The sequence below is a fragment of the Uloborus diversus genome, chromosome 2 (assembly GCF_026930045.1).
Source record: "Uloborus diversus isolate 005 chromosome 2, Udiv.v.3.1, whole genome shotgun sequence".
Classification (NCBI taxonomy): domain Eukaryota; kingdom Metazoa; phylum Arthropoda; class Arachnida; order Araneae; family Uloboridae; genus Uloborus; species Uloborus diversus.
Window position 1 is genome coordinate 169,786,779 of NC_072732.1, and position 23,798 is coordinate 169,810,576.

General features: G+C 35.2%; 1 protein-coding gene across 1 annotated transcript in view; it reads left to right on the forward strand.

Moving 5' to 3' along the window:
* Positions 1 to 23,798, forward strand: part of LOC129216140 (ankyrin repeat domain-containing protein SOWAHB-like) — a 257,028-nt gene that overhangs the window by 39,679 nt on the left and 193,551 nt on the right. Inside the window, exon 4 of the mRNA XM_054850297.1 lies at positions 22,524 to 22,676. Coding sequence (XP_054706272.1) covers positions 22,524 to 22,676 — 153 coding nt within the window. The remainder of the gene's footprint in view (positions 1 to 22,523; positions 22,677 to 23,798) is intronic.

Sequence of the window (23,798 nt, forward strand, 5' to 3'; positions counted from 1 at the left end):
TTAAAAAATTTCATAGCAGTTTAAAATAATATCATAATCTTTTACTTTTTAGTTAGAATGCATTGTTCTTAATTATCTATTTAATATATAATATTCTAGGATTGATCAGAGCTAAATAATGTAGACGCACGTGCGCACGTCCTGCGCGGATACTTCAACTGACGTGCGGATACATTGCTGCGGAGTTGCACGTAGTCCGATAATAGTAAAAGTTCATACTCTTTTCTTCTAATTCGTTTTAAATTTCTTTGATATTAAATTCGTTGATATTATTTATTTAGATTGTAAAAGATAGTTCCAGATCGTATATACACCCAAGCGTGTGGTGGATGTATTCGCTGCGGGCACGCGCATCTCGCGATAATTGTTCAAATTCTTATTTCTAATTTGTTTTAAAGTGATATTTAACTAATTTGTAAAAGTTATAAACGAATAGCATAAACGTAACAATAGCATAACGTATTCATAACTCTTGCTACTAAATTTGTTGCACTCGTTTTTGTCCATTCCCTCAACAGAGCATTTCCAAGAAGCAGCGAATTGCTAGTTTTTCCTTTGTTCTCAGAAATTTGGATATCATATTAATTTCTCGACTTGACAGACTAAAAAGAGAAAGATCCCACCAATGTATTATCTGCAGTGGAGATATAATACCCAAAATTATGTGAGCTTACAAATGCAAAGATATCGCTAAAAGAAGCTTAGTTTTAAAATTTTGAAATTTAACTTAGGTCTTTGCATAAATAGGCTCATATATAATTGGCATGAAAATTAGTTCCTTGTAACCTCAAAGCATATACCTGCAATTATTTGCAATTTTGTGCTTTATAACGTTGTTTTAGATAACGAATTTTTACAAAATGAAAAAAATTTCTTGTGATTAATTTTTTTTTTTGTAATCCGACCCCCCCCCCCCACATTTTTTTAAAAAAACGTGTTAGACAATTATTAGCTTGCAGATACTTTTGAGTTGCGTGCGCAGATACTTTATATTTTTATCTGACTCTGGGATTAATATAAACTCATTTCCTTTGTTGTTCCTAGTGTAGATCAGGCACCTATGGTACAATGGTTCGCAGTCATGTTTCCTACTGTTTTGAATTGGGATAAAGCACTGTTCCAATGTTACCCCAATCAATGGGGTAAGATTAGGACAAATTTAGATTTTTTTAAATAAAATGTCACTATAACTAGAGTTATTCTTTTGCCATATCTTGTAAGAGGAATACTCAATTGACATATTAGTGATTATTTAGCTTACATTATTTAGCCCATCCTACAGTACTTTTAATAAAAGGTAGCTTATAATGCTTAACTTTATTTACCAATTCTGAAATACAAAAATCAAGTTGAACAGACAGAAAACAATTGTTACAACAAAACGATTAGAATTCAAAATTGAAATGTGAAGTTGTTTTAACTGATGCAATTTTAATATATTGGGTTTAATGGTTGATATCTCGAGTAGAATGTTAGGATCAGCATTTAGACAGCTTCAGTATATAGTTTTGGTTACTGCATAAGTTAAATTCAGATTTTCATATGTAATGACGGTTGGAAGAACATGCTTTGTGTTTTCAACAGCTGGGGTTTTTTGGTGTCCAGCGAAAACCAAAAATGGGTAAGCACAGACTGACAAAAATTGTAAAATCTTTGGAGGCAAGGAAAATTGGTGGGCTCCTGACACATTGTTTTTAGAATTTGTGAGGAAATTCATAATAACATGGTTTGTAGAATAATATTGTTTTGAAATAACTAATTGCCAAGGTATTTCTTTTTTAGTCAGACCTTCAAGTGAAGTATCTGTAAGGTAGATTTAAAGGTGCAGTTTGAAGTTATGTCTATCAAGCATTCATATTCACATAACAACAGACTACAGGGTTTTCTCAAAGCAAATAACGGTTCAACCACCTACGCATGATCTCGCCACACTGTCAGTGAGTTTCCAAGGGCGAATTCAGGGGAGGGTCAAAGGGTGACCCCCCCCCCTGTGGTGAATATATTTTTTCATTAGTTACGAAGTCTTTAGTAATACGTAAGAAAAGGTATAGTGGGAAAATGTTTCTATAAAATAAATTTAAAATCTTTTTTCCTTACTTAGTGTTATTATTGTTCAACTTCACTTTTATAGAAACTGTAAGCTTAAGTGATTGACTTTTCTGGCCTAACTGAAGAAAATATAAGGAAATTCTATTGAAATATTGCTAGGAAAAACTTAAGTTAAAATTTGACTGGGAAATTTTATTGGGGTACAAGCACGCATAAAAAAAGGGGGGGAAACTTGCTGTTTACAATCCTGCTCTCCTTAAGTTCATATCTTGATTGCATTGTAAAAGGGTTTTATTTACAATGTGTGTCTACATGAAGTTGTTGTACAACATTTAATTGCCACATTGTTGTACCTTTCTTGTTTCTTGTTTTCATGGAACAAAAATTTTCTCAACACATTGACTATGAAAAATGTATAGGGAATGTTGTTTGGAAAATTAACTTTAACCATGAAGAGTGTAGCAATTAATGAATTTAAATTAACATTTTTTTACAATGATGATATTTTTTTAGAATACATATGTTGGTAATTTAATAGAATGACATAAAAATATTAATTGAAATAGCAATGCAGTGGAACTGCAATTTTCTGATTCAATTGAAACTGAACCCCATTCGGATGATTGGATTTTAATTAGTGAATATTTGTGTTGAAAAGGAGAGAAAAGAACATTTTTAGAGAAAAAGTCTTTGATTAATTGAAAGGAAAGTCAACACATTTACTTGTGTGTGTGCTGAGTATATTTACTTGTGCTGTACATTAGAAGCTTCTACACTATGACACTGACTCTTCATCCCAATAATGTTTGTGCTGCACCTACACTAGGTTTGTAGTCTAATCTTTTTAAAAATTTATCTTACTTTTATCATCCCATTAACATTTATGCTGCGCCTACATTAGATTGGTAGTCTAATCTTTTAAAATTTATCTTATACAGTGAAACCTGTGTAAGTTGACCACTTGCGGTGCACTACTTTTATTGATCAACTTAAACAGATGGTCAACTTATAGAGGTTGATTTATACTATAAAGGCTAATTACGTTCCTGAAAAAAGGCGGTCAACTTACAAGGGTGATCAACTTTACAGGTTTTACTGTATTTTTGTTTCAGAAATTCGGAAAGTAGGAGTGTGGATAATTGAAGTTCTACTGTAAGAGATATTCTAAAATCTGAAAAATTGATATGGGTTTCAAAAAACACAGTAGAACTCAGAGTTTACATATTGTATCAGATAAGGGTCTGCAGGGCTTAAAAATCTAAGCATATTGTTTAAAAATTCGATTCTTTACCACTCGTCGCTCTAGGGTAAAGAATCGAATCCGTACCTGCCACTATTTGTGGTTTAACCAGTTGGATGTGACCCTGAAAATAGCTCTGATTTTCTGATTCAGACCAGAAAATGAGCAATCCCTGGTCCAGCACCCCCAGAGGTATCGTTTCACTTGGAGGAGTGTGTGTAACACCCCCCCTCAACTCTTTACCAATGGGCTAGTGGAAGAAATCTGTAACCCTTGCTTGTTTTTTGTTTTTATGTACAATTTTATTAGCACATTCTGTACTAGCAACTTTTTACAAATTTGCTCCTTGGCTTGTATTTGCAATAAAAATTTTTATGCATTGACAAGCATTCAGAACCATTGGTGGTCTGTTGTACCGAGACGAGTAAAAATTGTTTCAGACCACCACTAAGTGGAGTTCAGTATACCGTGGGTACCAGTGGTTGATCACAGTCAATTAAGAAATTTCCTGTTACAGTTAAACCACATTAATGAGTTGAGCGAGTGGCACAGACTTCATATTTTTAAGGTTTGTTTTTAAAAAATTTTAATTTTTATAATTTTTTTTGGGGGGGTGCCCCCCCCAAAAAACTTCCTCATAACATGTGGGTACAAATTCCTATTTAAAGGGGAACATCCCCTTCCGCTATAACTCTGCAGTAGGGAAAAACCATCGGCCTTCTGGATTTAAAAAAAAATCAAGCTATTTATTCGAATAAGACCAAAAGTAGTAGGGCCTATTGGGGGGGGGGAGAATGGAGCGGGTCATGGCGCAGACTTCAAATTTTTAAGGATTATTTTTTAAAGATTTCAGTTTTTGTGGTGATTTTCTTTCTGTTTTCGGGGGGGGGGGGGTTGACAGCCCCTTAGTTAGCCCCCCTTAAGTAAAACGAGGGGACCCCCTCGTTTTACTTAAGGGGGTTAACTTTTACTTTCAGGGAAGCACCCCCTTCCCGAAAGTAAACGCAATATGGAACAGGCATCAGCCTTTTGGATAAAAATTTCAAGCAATTTATTGCAATAAGATCAAAAGCAGTGGGTCCTACGGGGGGGGGGGGTTGCAGCGGGTCATGGCACAAGCTTCAAAATTTTAGAGTTTTTCCTTTAAAAATTTTAGTTTTTTGATGGTTTTAATTTTTTTTCTAAGGATGGGGGGGGGGGGGAAGAGGTATGCCCTATACCCCCTAATACCTGACGGGGTGAAATCCTATTTTAGGGGGAACATCTTCTACAAGTGACTGATAAAGAGAAAAGCCATCGGCCTTCTGGATTAAAAAAAAAGCTTATTATTTGAATAAGACCAAAAGTAGTAGGGCCTACGGGGGGGGGGGGGATGTAGCGGGTCATGGCGCAGACTTCAAATTTTTAAAGTTTATTTCTTAAATAATTCAGTTTTTATGGTAATTTTCTTTTTTTTGGGGGGGTGGGGGTTGACCACCCCACCCCCCGTTTTACCTAAGGGGGTTAACTTTTACTTTCAGAGAAGCACCCCCTTTCCGAAAGTAAACGCAATATGGAACAGGCATCGGCCTTTTGGATAAAAGAAATTCAAGCAATTTATTGCAATAAGATCAAAAGCAGTGAGTCCTACGAGGGGGGGGGAGGTAGAGCGGATCATGGCGCAAGCTTCAAAATTTTAAAGTTTTTTCTTTAAAAACTTTAGTTTGTAGCTTTTTTGATAGCTTTGTTTTTTTTTCGAAGGAGGGGGGGGATGCCCCAGACCCCCCCCCCCTAATACCTAAGAGGGTGAAATCCTATTTTAGGGGAACATCTCCTTTTACAAGTGGCTCTGCAATAGGGAACAGCCATCGGCCCTCTGGATAAAAGAACGTTCAAGCTATTTTTGTTCCATTAAGACCGAAAGCAGTGTTGCCTACGGGGGGGGGGAGGGAATAGTTGAACGGGGTGGAACAGACTTCAGATTTTTACGGTTGGTTTTTGAAAATTTTTAATTTTAATATTTTTTTTTTGGGGGGGGGGGGGAGGAGCCCCCACCCCCCACCCCCATGACCTGAGTAGGGTAAATTTCTATTTAGGCGGGCATCCCCTTACGCCAGTAACTCTGCAATAGGAACTGGCATCGACCATCTGGATAAAAAATTTAAGCATTTTATTCGAATAAGGACAAAAGCAGTGTGGCCTGTGATGGGCGGGGGGGGGGGGGGGATGTAGGGGTAGTTGCGCGGGGTGGCGCAGACTTAATATTTAAGGTTGGTTTTTTGAAAATTTTTAGTTTTATTTTTGTTTTTTTGGTGGGGGGATTTGCCCCCCCACCCCCATGGCCTGAGGGGGAGGAGAATTACTATGTAGGAGGAACATCTCCTTCCGCAAGTAACTGCAATAGGGAACAGCCATCGGCCATCTGGATAGTAAAAAATCTATTCCAATAAGATTAAAAACAGCGGGGTGTACCAAATGGGGGGGGGGGGAGTCGGTCATGGCGCAGACTGCTTCAGTCAAAAAAGGGGATGTTTTTAAAAACTATCGATTTTAAGATCTTGTATTGGAGAACAGCCCCCCTGAACCCCCCACCCCCAAAAAAACCCTCTCCCCTCCCCGTTCCACATGAGGGGCTACCTATTTTCCATTGGGGGAGGGGGTAGCGCCCTTTCCGCAAGAACTGAATATTAAAACCTGCAATAGGGAAAAGTGAGGGTGCCATTTCTCACTCCTAGTATGCCATCTTTTTACCTACTGTGCACGCTGTAGTTAAGGGTGCCAGTTTTTCACCCATTTTAAGGGTGACATTTCGGCACCGTATAGGGTGTCGCTGGGTGAACAAGCTTTTCACCCTTGAAAGGTGCCAATCGCAACCTGTAGTTTTAACAGTGGAAGAACACCAGGAAGGAAAGGTGCCTTGACTTTTTGAATTCAATTGAAAATGACTCCCATTTTCTGGAACGTGTCATTACTGGTGACGAGTCTTGGGGACAGTCGAAAACATTCAAACGGCTGTAACCGACCAGCTGAAGGTTATTCCAGTATCGGAGTTCCAGCACTGCTATGAGGAGTGGAAGAAACGTCTCCAGCGCTGTGGGGCCTCAGAAGGAAGTTATTTTGAAGGTGACAATATTGAATTGTAATTCTTTTTGAATAAAAAATTAAAAAAAAAATCAGTCTCATTACTTAATTTACAGACCTCGTATATCTTATTTCGAATGATATTTATGTTCCGTATTTTGATTGTTAAAGAATTTGAGTTGTTAGAAGTGTATTAGTTATATAGTATTGTCAAAAGAGTTTGATGACAAGAGAGAAAGTATTAAATTTGACTTGCTAATTCTTTAGAGGAAATTCGGGGACAAAATACGTGATTTCAGATGAGCTCTTTATCTCGTTTCTTTGACGTTTATTGATTGGTTTTTACTTTCTGAGTTGCATTTCGAAACTGTGAAGTGTATTCGTTCTTTGTAGAGTATTAAAAAAAAAAAAATGTTCCTGTTGTAGTTGAATTTATTGTATGCAGGTATATGATCCGGGGGGGACGTTGAGCCGAGATAATTTCTATATTCCTCGTTTATTTTGCTAGTGCTCGTTTATTTTGCTGTAAATTTAAGTGAAAGAAATATTTCTGGGCGCAATCATGCATTTTATCTGATATTTTGCATGAAATTTTGAGACTATCTCAAAACTTCTGCGTTTGATTTATTTTTAGTTCGTAATTTTTATTGATTGGAAATTTTTTTTTACATTGATTAAAAATAAAGTTTAGTCTCAATTTATGGAAATTCTTGGATTTTTTTTTTTTTTTTTGACAATTTTCTTCGATTCCAAAGTTTCTTTTTGTGAGTTCTAAATTTTATAAGTTGTGGTATCTGTAATGTCAAGTCTAAAAATAATTATGAAAGAAGAGAAAATTTAGCTGTAAATGTAGCGTGTGGCAAAAACTCTAGGTTTTATAGTGTGAAGGTATTTATTTATTTCTTATTTATTTTTATGGTTTGATTTCATATTTTTCATATTGTATTATTCAAATGTAGTATCATTCGGTGGACGACCTGTTAGAGTGAGACCCGCTTTTTTTTTTATTTTTTCAAATTATGTTTTTCACAATCACGAATTGCTGTAGGACCCCACTCGTTGGGTTTTTTGTTCCTACAAATGGATTGGAAATTTTCAAGAAATTTGCATCCGACATATCATGACTAATGATTTTTTAGAATAGGTAATACGACGCATATCCATGAAAAAAGAAAAGGTGATTAGGATGCGGTAATAAAGATAAAGATTGTATGGCCGATATCCACTTGCACACTTACTTACCATAAATATTATTTACAGCGTATAACGTTATGTATTTTTATCACCCGACTGCGCGACGCAAAGGAGGGTAATGTGTTTATAAGGCATGTCTGTTCCTATGTGGCGTTATAGAGGCTAAACGCCTTGGCCAATTTTGGTAATTCTTACGTCAATCGATTTGTCTTAACCTTGGGATCGTTTCCTAGCTCGCGTCATCAAGAGTTATACAGGCTGTTTATATAGCTGTGCTGGGGTTAGCTTAAGTTCGCGCATTTTTGCTGAAGGTCAGGCACATGTAGCTTTAAGCTGAGTTAGATCCCTAGAGGGACTAATTATCAGTTAGACCACCGCAAGTTACTTAATAAACCTCACGATACAAACTCTCTTAATGAAATGACAAGATTGCGAAATGTACCGTCTTGTCATCATAATAACTAAATCAATGAAAATTAACTAAAAGGTGTAAAATAAAAAAATATTAAATAGAAACAAAAAACCCGACTGCGTAAAAACCAAAAAACTAAAAAGAAAAATGTATAAGCCCAGTAGTTTAGAATGTTATTGAGTACTACCGAATAATTACACCATTGAAATAGTTTTATACACAGATAAGACATAAGTTCAAAAGCAGAATAGAAGGATCAACAGTCGAGGCCCATTCTTTTCTGAATCAAGGAACCCCGTAAATTTTGAATGGGCCCCGACTGTTGATCCTTCTGTTCTGCTTTTGAATTTATGATTTGTTTTATCTGTGTACGATTATAAAACTATTTCAATGGTGTAGTTATTCACTAGTACTCAATACCATTATAAACTACTGGGCTTATACATTTTTCTTTTTAGTTTTTTGGTATTTACGTAGTCGGGTTTTTTGTTTTTACTCAATAATTTTTTATTTCTTGTCAATCCTAATGATGGGAATTAGTAATCTGGAAATTTTTGCATTTTGATGAAGTTTTGCTGTTTAATTTCATCTATATAGGTGTTGTTTCTTGAAAAACGTAATTTTACACAAAAATGCCTTTTTTTATGCTTGAGTTAAGCCTTGAAAAAGGTATGAATCAAGTCCAACTGCACACAATTTGTAACTATGACGATTTATGTTTTGCTCTCTAAATAAATATTAAAAACATCCGTTGTCATGGTATTCTGAAAAATCAAAGCAACATCAACTTTGATCAAGTGAGGATAATAAGCAGTTCGTGATTGCTTACAAAACAATCAAAAGAACGTATATTTATGTAAATCATGGACAAAAGCAGAAGAATTCTTACAATGCTTTCTCGTTTAAAGCTTGCTTGCTCAGCTCATTAACCTTATTTTATTAAGCTTCTTATTGTATTACCATAAAATTACTAATTCGTTACGAGCTCTGGGTAATCGTCTCGTATTTTTAAGGTTTCATCTGAAGGAGCTATATATGTATTGATCTTGTCAGGTTACTCAAGAAAAACTTTTCTAGTAATAATGTCTTTTAACGTTGCAATCTTTGAACTTTTTTTTTCGGAATTTGTTTGAAATTTTAGTACAGCAGAACCTTTTTAATGCGAAGTAATTGGAACCGGGTGGAGTGGAAGGCGCGGAAATGTTGGACTATCAAACACATTACACGACGTGTTACACTTTATGTCCTGCACACAGGGCCGCCGAGAGCTAAGGTGGGCCCAGTGTTAGTTTGACTGCCGGGCCCCCCTCCCCCTGTAAAAATTATTAAATTCGTATAACTCGGATTCTGAGCCGGGCCCCCACGTTTCCGACTAGGCTGGCATGACCTCTTGTCAGTCCTGCCCCTAAATAACAACAACCAGAACGTTGCTAAAATGGATCACGTATTACAGAAAAGAGAGAAATACTTTGCAGTGCAAAATAACTGTTTATTCAATAAATATTAAATGCACAGTATTACTAGTTCAGTCAATGTAGCGTGCATGGAATATGCGATAATTTTTGTCTTCAAAATATTGTTAAGGGTAGTTAGTAAGTAAACATACTGAAAATCCCGCCCCTCGGGGGGGGGGGGGGGGAGTGAGCTAAAGGTTGGAGAGAGGGGGGAAGCAAATTCTGGAGTTTTCTAGTACATGTCGAAAATGGTGAAAAAATGCGTTCAAATTAAGAATTCAAGCGAAATAATCTTTCTATAAAACTTCTACTACACTTATTTGTCAAATTTCCAATAATTTTCCGCGTATATGTTATAAAGAATCGATAATTTTCGGAGATATTCTCTCTTTTTGTCAAACATTTGTTCCTAGTGCATCCCAGGATCAGTAATCATAAAAATTGTCAATGACAAAGTTGTAAAGTGTTAAATTTCTTATTTTGATATGCTATTTTTTTTATAACACTTGCCATTCACTAACATCAAACCAACTCGATAGGATCGCTCACTTCCTCTTTCCTCAATGAATTCGACAATTCTTATTTGTTTATTTCCCTACATGTCAAACATTGTCACAAAATATTATCAAAGAATAAATAACTTACTGAGTATTTGGTGTTTGAACAGTGAAATAATAATGCCGTCACTCATGCTATGGCGCGAATTTCATTATTGGTGACGTCAGAACGTTACTCGATCAGTGATTTTGGCTATTATATCTATGAGAATTTTTCATTCTTTTACTAAGGCTATAAATATATAATTTTATTATTAAGAAGAAAAATATCTTCATTGAAAGAGTTATTTACATAAATCTGCACATTAGTTACTTTTTTTTTTCAATAAGTTTATGTCTGGTTTATCCTTTCACATTCCAGGGATATAATTGGGCAGCATTAGATTCAACTTTGACTCTTGCCCAGTTGGAAGACTCGTGCCCAAACCAATACATAGATACTTTTACTTTATACACAATACTCTAATTGGCTTTAACTTTCGTTCTTTGTGAAAAAAAAAGGAAATTTTGCTTCTTATCCTTTACTTTTTTTAAAAATTTTTTTTGAGCATTAAACGAGTTGCTTACTAACCTCATCTGACCAAAATGGATGTCCCTTTAATATTTGACCTGGGTCCTCTGCGAACACCTCCGGCGTCTGGCCCGTGGAGGTGCTGCTGCTCTGGTGCTAGGCCTCCATCGGAATGTGCTCCTCCTGGACTGTGGCGTTCATATCCTACACACATACGTAATAGGAATAGTTTTTGAGATATGAAACGAAAACTAAAAAAAACGCACCTAAAAATCCAAGATAGTTACGCGAGTTCTCCTATTTACGGCCATATTTTGAAAAGCAAACCGGACGAAGAGCATTCCTCTAGTCATAATCATGCATAAAAATTGTGTTTCATTAAAAAATAATAATAATAACGCTGGGGGGGGGGGGGCGGGGCGGGGGCTGAGGTGAGTGGGGAATAGGAATTTGCTGTGGGATCTTGAACTATAATATTTTTTTCTTTAATTGGCGATAAAACTTTTCGAATCTTGTTACTGTCTGACCACGGATTGTATGGAAAGACAAACATCCGTTTTACAGCCAGAGATGGACGAATCTATTATTTTTTTACCGATTTCAGCTTTTGCAGAAGCAGAGTCTCATTCAAATGAGCGGAATACGCGCATCAAAATTTTCCCCCTTATTCACATAGATTCGTTTTATCTGGACGTTTGAAAATTCCATGCAATCCGTGGTTGGACAGTATTTGTTTTCTTTTTAATGTTATAACTGCGTACATTTTTTACTGCATGTATTATTTATTTTTTGATACTTATTTCATGTGTTATGGTATAAATATTAAAATACTTAAATTCATTAGTGTTTGTTCTTTTTGTATGATGCTTAGTATGAATGAAAAATGTAATCAACAATACAACATAGAAATACCCCCTGTCCCCGCCGAAAAGAAAATAAATAAATAAAAAACTAAAATTTCAAAACTTGGCTGCAGTTATTGATCGCAAAACTTTAATTTGTTTGAAATAAATTCATTTATTTTTATTTTTTATATTCAAGAACAGTTAGGTTTGATAAAAATGTGTACGTTGGTTTAATGAAAACAAATCATATAACACACACAGCTTAGATCATCACAAAATTTACAATCTGTAAACAAGATGAAAAACATCAGGAGTATGTCTCCAAGACATGAAAAGCTGTCTTGTCTATTCGTTGTTTCGATGTACGGCTTCTTTCCCGTAACGTATCTTGGAACATATTGTATCTGCTAACCGCATTGGTAAAAGCTTTTCTTTTTTGCAGCGTCAATATTCTTAGTTTGCATTGCAGAAGAAAAAAAAAAAATACTGCTTTTTCTTTTCGTATATATTTTTCCCCTCTAGAACTCGCTCCGAAAGCAAAATACTCATATGACGAAGAAAAAAACTTTCTGTTTTATTTTATTTCATCAAATATTTTATTTGTTTGTCAAGTATTACTATTTTATATAACATGTGATGCTTAGAATAAATAGTAAATGTAATATTTTCATAGTTACACACTTTTTCATAGTTACAACATAGTGCAACACCAAGAAGAGTGGTCAGAAAGTGATGAAATTTGGAAAAAAGACAGAGACAGCAAGGAGTAATAAATGATCTTAATTTCAAAATGATAGGCAGAATACAGAGCGAGAACGGCGTCGGCTCAGTAGGATGTAGGACCACCGCGGACAACGATACACGAAGAAACACGTCTAAGCCAGGGGTGCGACATCGATGTCGATTTTTTGGAAACATCGATGTTTTTGTTTAAACATCGATGTTTTACTTTCGATATTTTAGGAACATCGATGTTTTTGGTTCGATATTTTTTCGAAGTTGATGTTTTTTTTTTCTTTGAAAATTATAATAAAATTTCTCACAGAGATGCCACATTGATTGAAAAACATGCAAAATAGGCTCAGATATATACTGAATCCATATTGCTTGGAAAATAATATAGGAAAAAAATCAAAGAAAGTAAATCGGCTGCTGTCGGTGTTTAGATAATCTGAAATGTATCAAAACCATTTCCGCTTCAACGGAGTAATGAATGCATTCAGAATAAACATAGGGATTTTTTTTTTCAATGGTATTATAAACATAAACGGGGCGGCGGCAAGAAAGCTTCCTCCTGTCTGATTTATTTATTTTTTTCTATTGACTTGCCGAATATTGAGGATTATAATACTTATCGGCTTTCCCCAACAGTTCATCCCCATTTTACTTACAATTTGTGTTTAATTATGTAGCACTAACAGTACAACACATTTTTCTTTTCTTAAAAAATAGTTGTTAGAATTAATTCTGTATTTATAGTATAATTTGCACAACTCTCTCTCATCATTCAACTGACTGTAAGCGCTATGATACATTTTTTCTTAGATTCATTTTTGATGTAGATTTAATTTTAGTTTTATTCAGTTTGAAAATATTTTCTTAGCATTATACTAGTTTGTATTAATCGTTGCATGTCTTACTATCATTTTTACTTCCTTTTACAAAAAAGGAAGTATTGTATTCGCAAAAAAAAAAAAAAAAAAAAAATCACTCAAAATTCGGCCTTAATTTCCATTTTGCTCACCCCCGAATTAATGTTGAGTTTTTTTTTTTTTTTCAACCCGATCACACGCGGATAAGTGCGTAAGAACGTATAAACTTTCTAAATATTCGTTTTGACATTTCCCGAGTTAATTACAACGACTTTTCTCGTGACGTCCGTATGTACGTACGTGCGTATGTATGTCGCATAACTCAAGAACGGTATGTCCTAGAAAGTTGAAATTTGGCACGTAGACTCCAAGTGAGGTCTAGTTGTGCACCTCCCCTTTTGGTTGCTTTCGATGTTTTTAAGGAGGTCTTTTGCCCCTTTTTTGTGGGAAAATCATTAATTTCGATGTATACTCAAGTGGTGTTATAATTTGGCGATATATCGCCAGTCTTTTGGTCGCCAAGTTTGTCGCCAACTTGCCGAAAAACTTGGTGGTTTTTTTTAAATTTTAAATCCGGTTTTAATTTGGCCACTGGTGGTGATATTTAGAGAGTAAACTATTGAATTACATTAAAATTGCGAATAATGGGAAAATGACATTACAATTGGAGTAAAAGGAAGTTATGTGATGCACACATCAGCTCATTTGTATTATTTTAGTATCAAGATGTCGCAAAATTATTCTTATTAAATTGTGTACATGAACTGAGAGAGGTTCTGTATTGTCAATATATCCTTCGGCTGCTTAGAAATTTCTTAAATAATAGCTATAATTTAACGAATTGACGCAATGCCAAAAGAATTTACTGATCTACTAAGTAAGAAACATTTGTTTGAGATAATCATATATGTAAATCTGCAGTGTAGTTATTCAAAAATGTATGTTATATATTAATAAAAAGATCGATGTTTTATAACATCGATGTTTGAAAACATCGATGTTTTTTGGTCGATGTATCAATACCATCGATGTTTTAATTTCTAACATTGATATTTTGAAACATCGTTGTTTTGCCATCGATGTCGCACCACTAGTCTAAGCATAGAGTCGATAAGGATGCGGATGGTGTCCAGAGGGATGGCTTTTCATTCCCTTTCAACCATTTGCCACAGTTCGTCTTCTGAACGAGGCAGGGACAGAGTCTGCAAACGGCGTCCAATCACATGCCACACATGTTCGATTGGTGACAGGTCAGGAGAGTATGGTGGCCAGGGAAGCATCTGTGTGCCTGGGAGGGCATGTTGGCAGATGCGAGCACTGTGTGGTCGGACGTTATCCTGCTGAAAAATTGCATTAGGTAGCCCTTGAAGGTAAGGGATTGCCACCGGCCGCAGCACATTATCCAAGTATCGTTGGGCCGTGAAATGGAATTGTACGCAATTGCACCCCAAACCATTATGCCACGTTGTCGTGCGGTGGGACATTCCACAATTACTGCCGGATTAGATCTGTCTCCACGTCGACGCCACACACGTTTGCGGCGACTATCACTGGATAAACAGAAGCGGGATTCATCTGAGAGCACGACATTTCGCCATTCTGTCATCCACGTCGCTCTAGTCCGGCACCATACTAAACATTGCTGTCTGTGTTGTGGGGTCAATGGCAATCTTCTTAGCGGACGTCGTGATTGCAGACCATGTGCGACCAAACGACGGGAAATGGTTCTGGTTGACACGGGAACATTCAGGGTATCTTGCAACTGCTGCAGAATCGAGGAACGAGTGACTTGTGGGTCTGCTACAGCTTGTCGGTGGATGCGTCGATCCACGCGTTCTGTCGTCACTCTGGCTGCCCCTGCACCCTTCAGTCTTGCCACATTTCGTTGTTCCAACCATCTTCGGCACAGCCGATGCACCGTGCTCTCATCCATGTGGGTATCTGCTGCGATTTGACGTACCGACTAACCTCCAATTCTCAGTCCGATCACCATACTCCTCGTAAAATCATCTATCTGCTGGAAGTGCCTTCGCTGACGTCGGCCTGGCATTCTCTCGTGTTACACGTATCCTCCAAAACAAAAACAAAATTTCTACGGTAATTCTCCAGTCAGGAATAACCACACGAATATTGCCCATTCTGCAAGTTCCTTCCTTTATATCTTACTTCACGTGCGTCGGAAAGCTGCGCATTTCACATCATTTACATAACTCAGTGATGTGCGTCTACTCCAAAATTTGCATAAATTACTGAACACTCTTTCTAGGTGTTGCATTTTCAATGTCGAGCAGTGTATTTTCTAAAAAACATAATGAACACCTTCTAAAGGAAATAGGTGGTGTAAGAACAATTCTCAGCGAGAATTTTTATCATACCATCAGGTGGAGCGAGTTCTCCGCAAGTCATGGGTTACACGTTTGTTGATTCTTCCGAGATATTTATTTACGAAGATATTGTAGCTCAAATTCAAGCTAAAGCATATGAAAAAATAAATAAATAAAATAATAATAACGAAAGCGACGTTGATAACGACAAATGTGAAGAATTTCAAGGAGCCACCCTCAACATGTTTCGAAGCCAGGGGTGCAAATAATAATGTTTTCCTGCCATAAGTATTTCTTCAGAAACAATAACATAACATATCTTCTTTATCTTTACTAATAATAAAGCTGAAAGTATCTCTGTCTGTCAGGATCTCTGTGACGCGCATAGCGCCTAGACCGTTTGGCCGATTTTCATGAAATTTGGCACAGAATTAGTTTGTAGCATGAGAGTGTGCACCTCGAAGCAATTTTTCGAAAATTCGATTTTGTTCTTTTTCTATACCAGTTTTAAGAACATTTTCCCGAGCAAAATTGTCATAAGATAGACGAGTAAATTACCAAGTTATCATAACGTGGAACCGTAACATGGGCAAGCCAATTGGTGAGAAATTCATCTACATTATTTGTAAATATACAGGCGAACCAAAATACCTTTCAATTTTCTACTACGGGCAAAGCCGTGTGGGTGCCACTAGTATACAATAAGAGAGTTGAAAGCAAAAATTGATCAACTTCTTTGGTATTAGTACCGAAATATAAAGCTAAAAAGGTAATAATTTTTATGATATAATTTTTTTTTAGTAACCCGTTTTTTGCGAGCATTTGGTTTTAAAGAGCAAATATCGTAGCTCCATCGTGTTCGTTATAAACGAATTCTACTGTCCTTGTCCTGACATTCTGTTTTGCTAGTTTTTCAATTTAGGAAAGTTTTTAAATCGATTCCTTTTTTCTCCCGAAACGAAATATAAATATAATTTTGCTATTTTGCTGAAACAGGTTACTATAAATAATTTAAACAGCAAAATTTTAAGAATTTCTTTTTCTTTTTTCGACTTACGGGTTCTCGGGAAGAAAATTCTTAATATATTGGTCAAACTTCCTTCGTGAAGTGCTTCTGCCGTCGAAGGCTTTTTGTAGTGATTTCCTGCGGATGTGTTGGCTCTGTCGCACTTCCTTCTATGCGAATACGTTGTAACCTCAAATTACATTCTTATTTTCTTGAATTTAGTTTCAGTTTTATTGATCTTGGAACATTCTTGGTGATCGTTAAATCGAACATACACATTCTTTTACTTGCTTTGAGCGAGTTATACCTCCCTTGAGAGGTAAGAATCATGAATTATGCTAACAAAATTCATTTTTGTCTTCAGTTTAATTTTAATGATAGTTAAATATCACCTTTAAAAATATATGTACAATATTTTTTTTAAGGTTTAACATAAGTGTTGAAGCTTAATATTACATCGAATTTTCAAAACGCTGCATTTATTTTTTGAATTCTTGATATGGTTGTTAAAGTCTGTTTTTTAAATTTTTTCTGATATTAGTCTACCCCATGGCTTTTTACTAGAGTTTTCTGAAGACTAAGTTTCAAAAGCAAATAATACAGAAAGTGAAAATCATACATTTTATTTTCATTCATAAAATTTTTAACTTTAGCCGTAGCATTTTTTTTTTTTTTTTTTTTTTGCTTATGGAAAATGTATGGGTTTAACGAATAAATTCCTTTGTGCTGAAAATTAGAACAGTTAGTAATCCAACGTTGTGAAACACAAAAATTGCAAAATTATTGCAGACACGTGTTTCGGTGTTATAAGGAACACCTTTTTCAATGCGAGCTTCTAGATGAAAAGTCATCCGAGAAAAGCTTGTAACACCGAAACACGTGTCTGCAATAATTTTGCAATTTTTGTGCTTCACAACGTTGGATTACTAACTGTTCTAATGTATGGGTTTGTTTGAATAAGCTCAGCTTAAAGGGATGTGCCATTTATGGGCCATTTCCAGAATGTGTAACTTTTGAACTGAAATATCTTTCAATTTCAAAACCTTTTGTTTTCTTTTTCTTCCATTATTACATGAAAATGTTACCTACTAGAAGTAACCATAAACAATGATCCAGCTAAATTCCAATTATTTTAATCAAAGTAGTAATTTTGTTGATTGTGCAAACAATGAGCTATTTTAATGATTATTGTGAATCTATTATTAAGCTCTTTTAATTAAAGTACGGCTTGAATTTTAGTTATCCTTTTAGTTTAAATTTGTGTTAAAAATACATAGTACAGTATTAATATATTTCAAAAATAGTAAATTTGAGAATATTTTAGAACTTCATATATTGCCTAATTTGTTCTTTCTATCAAAAATAAAGATCTTCCACTGCACTGATCTTTTGTGTACAGAACTACCCTGTTGTAATTTATCTGGACGAAAATAAAATTTGTTTCGTCTTTAAATTCCATCATCTTTTCCTTTAATAATGTACTGATTAAAGTAAGACAAAACAACGTTAGAAGAAGCACAAATTTGCAAATTACAGCAGACACGTGTTTCGGCGTTACAGGGAACGCCTTTTTCTATGCAAAAAATAATGAGCTTATGGATAAAAAGACATCTTTTCATCCATAAGCTCATTATTTTTTGCATTGAAAAAGGCGTTCCCTGTAACGCCGAAACACGTGTCTGCTGTAATTTGCAAATTTGTGCTTCTTCTAACGTTGTTTTGTCTTACTTTACTGTTCAGCACAAAGGTATTTATTTATCTTACTGTACTGATTAGTTTGATAATCCTTAAACCTTGACATTGGGTGCCAAAACTCAGATGGATTTGATCCGAGAAACAAATGTTGCTATGTACGGTACTTTCTGATCATTTGGTTAGGAAAACCTAAAGCACCGATCCGGTCACATGGTTCAACTATGACGACAGAACACACGTTTTGCGTGAACCTTCCAGTACTTTACTTTAAAATATATCCTGGGACATAAATCGTTGCTTTCAAGAAATGAAGGCTTCACTCATTATAACAGTACATTCATTACAAAAAGCAGAGTTTCTTATTGTCCTTCGGCAACGGGTTAAATATTTACTTCAGTTCTCGCTTAACAATAGATTAAAATAAATATTAATCATTTGGAAGATATAACCATCCAATGTTTAAATTAATTGATTAATTAACAGAAACTTTTCTGATTCGATCCATCGCGCTTCTATAAACCATGCTTGCCACAACATAATTACACACAAAAAATTTGATCAAAATCGGTGCAGCCGTTTAAAAGCCTTATGTTGACAAACGTCCGCACAGAAGATTTTTATATATTAAGATTTATAACTTTAAAAAAAAAAAAAATTATTTTGGTTGGATAGAAATTTTGTATCTTTTCAAGTGTGGAATTCCTGTTGATTTTGTTAAAACCCCTGAAGCTTAGTAAAACGCATGAGTAATTATTGCGGAGAAAGTTTTCTTTTCCAATGGTTTTTAAAAAAGTATATTTTAATCCAAAAAGATATTATCGTTTAGAGTTGATTAAATGATGAAAAAGTAAAACTGGAGCAAAATGCTGCGCTGTCTAATTAAAGTGCAACACTTAGATTTAAAACTCTGATCCTTTACGAAAGCTTCAAATTTTTACGTAACTTTTCATGAAATAATGCAACGTTTATATTCGTATGGTTTTCTAGTATCAATTACGCGATATGGAAGAAATGACCAAGTAAACGAAACTATATATATATATTTTTGTACAGTCGCCTTTCGGGTCTTCGCGCCGTGTTATAGTGCGCATTGGAGTATATCGTGCTTTATCTTTACCTCCCAAAAAATTATTAAAAAAATAATAATAATGTTGCTTTACATTTAACATCACAGAAGACAAAAAATCTCAGAAAAAGTATTTTCTTCTTTTTGTAATCAATGAACAAAACTGGAATGGTCTCCAGTTATCTAAATTCTTAGCAGTTTAAACAGCATGTTTCAATTCTTATTCCGCGATAAAAAAAAAAAGATTTTTATTTTTTTATTTTAAAAGAACAATTTGTAAGCTAGTTCTGTTTTTTTTTCTTCTGAAAATCGACTTATAATGATAATAAACTAATCTTTTGGTGGGTGCGCATCTCATTAATTTGTATGTGAATTGAATCGTTATATCGCGTTTTAGGATGTATTATAGTGCTTTTTTTTGTATCCCTACAAGCGCGATAAAATGAGGGTATGTTTATACAACAGTTAATTGTCGAGTTTAATGTATTCCGAAACAGAACCATAACCAGTTTCGGATAGCACGAATTACATCGCCAAATAATTGCAAATCAATAAATTACACTATTAGTCAAATGGCCAAGGGATTTTTTTTTTTTGTATTATTATTTCTAAAGAATTAGTCGTCAAAGATAATAAGAGCGAGATCCATAACCGATTTTGCGTAGTGCGAATTATATCGCCAAATATTTATTCAAGATTAGGATGTCGTTAGGTGTTACATGGATGATTGCACATTAACTGAAAAACACGAGAAGCGCATAAATGTTAGCCAGCATTGTGAAAACGCGCCATAATAAACCAATCGACTGTTTCACCGCTCGTTAAAATTTCGAAATTGCATTGTGTGTTAAAGTGCTTCTAATTTAAAGTATGTTTCTCTATAGTCTGTAATTGTTGCAAAATCAAAATCATTTTCCGCTTTTTCCGTCGTTTCATTCTTTTTTCTTCATGTTTACGATGATGATATTTCATTATTTACTATGATGATATGTGTTTTTTTTTTTTTTTTTTTGAGGTTCGAAGTTGCTATTACGTCATCTTTCATAATAATACTTACTTAAATGAAACCACGTGATTTCTTTTAATGTCGTATTGAAACTGTGACGTCCTACGGAAGTGCAGCAAAAATGTAGGCCTGTCCGTGATCATGCTTCAGTTAGATTTGTCTAGCTGTTTCACGATTTTGTGTATTCAGCTATTCTCTGTTTTTTCCCCATAGACGGTTATAGTTTTGAATGTTAGGAGTTAGTGTTTTTCGTTTGCAGTATCTTTCTGTGTGTGAAAAGAGATGCTACTGACGTAAAATTATTTTGCTAATACTAAAATGTTTCACTGAGCAAAAAAATGTATATATATTTATATTCGCGTATTTATTTTATAATTTTTTAAACTTAGATATGATTGGACTCCACGTTTAATATTTATTGTTAGGCACAAAATATGAGATCTTGCGGTAAGTGCTGTTTGTATTAAGTGCTACATTTTAAGTTTTTTTTTTTTGACACGTGATGTCCAAATTTCTATGTCATTTGCATCATGTGTACAGCATGTACATGAGATCTTTTAGCTGCGACATTTTATGTTCTATGATAATAGTTGTCATTTAAATAATTAAAATCGTAGAACACGAAAAGTTTTTCTCTTTAACCAGATTTAAGTTTTTATGCATTTTGATGTCATGGCAATGTTTGATAAGAATCATTCTTCCAAAAATTCGAATCGTTTGTACTTAATTCGTTTTTTTTAAAAGGTACTTTTTCACTAAAGAGCATTTTATTAAAAAAAAAAAAAAAGATGCTTCAATATTTGATATTTTTCTCTGTTTGAAGCACGATAGTCAGACCCCTTAAAAATCAAGTGCGCATGAAATGAACTAAGGAGCCATTCATTACTTACGTAAGGGGTTTGAGGGAGGGGGGGGGGAGGTATGAACAATTCTACATGCTTTTACTTTTAAATGTGTGTGTGGGGGGGGGGAGGGGTCGAACCCATTCTTACGTAATATTTTCAAAGTTAAGTTTATTTTGTATTAGAAATCGCACGGTCATGTGGTTTGACAGGGATCTTATTTCATTAGGGTTTGAAAGGTAAGAAAACGTATTAGGATGAACTTTTTTAAACTCTTTTTTACAAAGAATGAGTAGTGTAAAATACAATAAAAGAATCGTAGGAGAATTGCCAGGGTAATCCAAACTCGTTAATTTCTGCGCTTGAAAAAAAAAACAAAAAAAGAAATGGAAGATACTGTTGAAAGATACTAACACCATCAGCAAACGTCTGCATCATGCGCACAATTTTGTGTCTGTATTATTAAAAATTCATTTTTAGAGCTCATCATCCCTTCAACTATTATACTAAGCTGCCAGGTTTCTTCAAAAGTAAAATAACCCCAAACATCTCTTTCTGAGGGTGCTTAACTGTTTGAATAAGATGTTTTTACCTGATGAGTTCTCTATCACTTCACTTGACTAATCTTGGTCGAAACCCTTGTACAATAAAATGCGTTTCGTCACTCAATACAACCTTATACTTGTCTTTTCCAGGCCAGGATTGATTTCCTGACACCGTCAAAACTTTTTCTCTTCGTTGCAGGTGTTGATAACTTTTTTTAAATTGGTATTCTTGCAAATTTCCCAGATTCAATAAGCCTTCACTGAACTGTTGATGAACCTCAGCTCACACCAGTAGCTAGTTATTCTCTTTAAAGATCTGTATTTTTTTTTCAAGGATGCATTTTACTATAGTCACAGTGGTGGTCTTGCGTTAGCGTTCACATGTACTCCTCTGTTTAGAAGACACGGTCCCAAAATTCTTTTAGTGATTAATAATCCTAAAAATACTGGATTTTCCAACACCAACTGCTGCAGCAATATATCATAGAAGTATATGCTAAGGGTAACAATTTTAATCATTTTAATTGGAGCGATATCTGTTTCTTAAATGCTCGTCAGAAGAAGACAATTCGCACAATCATCCACTTCTTGCAGCAACTGAAAGAAAATTTTTCGACGTGTCATGGTCATGTAGTCCAATCGGTTCAGATTAGGTAACGGCAGCTGCACGTTCTTAGAAAATGCAGTTGAAACTGGTTTGAGGCCGAAAATTTTCGAGAAACAATTTTCTTAAAAAACCTGTTTGTCCCAGTTAATTTGCACAGTACTGTACGCCAAACGGCAAGTTTTAGTGTAACTGATCCTTTTCTAAAAACATTTTATTATTTTGAAAATCGAAATGGAATCTTACGTAAGAATAGGGGAGAAGGGTTTGAAAAATCACCCTTTCATGGTGGTAGGGAGGGGGAGGGGTTAAAATTGCCAAAATCATCCTTACGTAGTAAATGAATGACCCCTAAGCAGTGTAGAAATCCAAATTGAATCAAGCTCTAATTCAATCTTTTCTTTTATTGTGTACGTTCTGTTAAATGCTGTTCTGTCGTACTTTTTCTTTCTTTATTTATTTTTTACATACTATTTGGAACAGTAAATAAATATCTCCATCATTTTCTGTATTTTCTTTAGGCTAGTCCCAGAAGTGATGAAATTAGGGAAATTGTGAGTCCAGGTAGCGTGAAAGAGAAGGCGCATCTTCTCAACAAGATGGCGTCTGAGCTTGATCTGTCTCAGAAACAAACTCCAAGTTCAGGAAGACGAAGAGAACATAGAGATGATAAGGTGATAACATCTTTTCTGCTAGCATGAAGCATATCTGTTTTTTTTTTTTTTTTTGCATGTTGCAATATCCTTCTTTATTGCTACTTAAACTGCAAATTTTTCTATTAACTTATGTGTCTCCCTTTTTGTGATCAAACCATGAAAAGGCCAAGTATTATTTAGCGAGTTCAGCATGGAGCAATTTTCTCCCTGGTTTTGAGAAATGAAAGCATTTACATATAGGTGGACGTGGTTTTTGTTGCATTTGCGTTCGATATAATCTGGATTGACTGTGTACCGCTTGAACCTCCTGGAAAAATTTCCTGGATTCTAGTAATATTGTAGAGGCATAATGTGTGATCTGTCGTGAAGTTAGGTATTAAAAATAGATTTTAAAAAAGTTCAATTTCAGTCAGGGAGTCTGCAATGTAGTCAAATAAATAAATTAATGAATAAAGCTGTTGAAACGCTTGCAGACACAAACATAAATTGTTGTTAAAAAATGAAGGACCTTCGATTACAACAGTGGTATGAGTTACTGCATGTGCCTGTATACAGGACGGGGTTTGAAGAGTGAAATCAACTTGCTGTCAGCAGCGAGCTTGCTCATGCATCAAGAAACTTTGGTTTGTTTCCTGATCTGAAATGCGGGGGGGGGGGGGGGATATCTGAAGCAAAAGCTGATAGTGACAGAATTGCATTTAGACTTGCTTGCATCAGTACGGTCCGAATGTAGCATCGTGCATTGGAGCAGCGAAGTAGACTTGCTCTTGCTTACGTCTGTGTAGTGCATTTCAGTACATATTTTCGGCTGCAATCCTAGAAATAAAGGTGGAGAGACGCTTATATGAGTTATTAAAATTAAAAAATCTCCCCCTTTGACTTCAACTCTGGTATAGATGAGTTAATGCCACAATCGCGGATTTAAAGAGTATGATGTCAACTATAGCTGAGGCAAGCAAACCTAACCTGGTGGCGTTGTGATGTTGTGATTAGGATTTGCGCAGCCTTCACAATGCTTCCAGCTTAGGTTCACCGCAACTAGGGTTACTATCATTCGCATGTTCATGCGTCAAGAAACTTTTCGTCTGAAAGGGAAGCTGTCTTTGGCGGAATAGCATTTATACTTTCTCCTGCAACCGA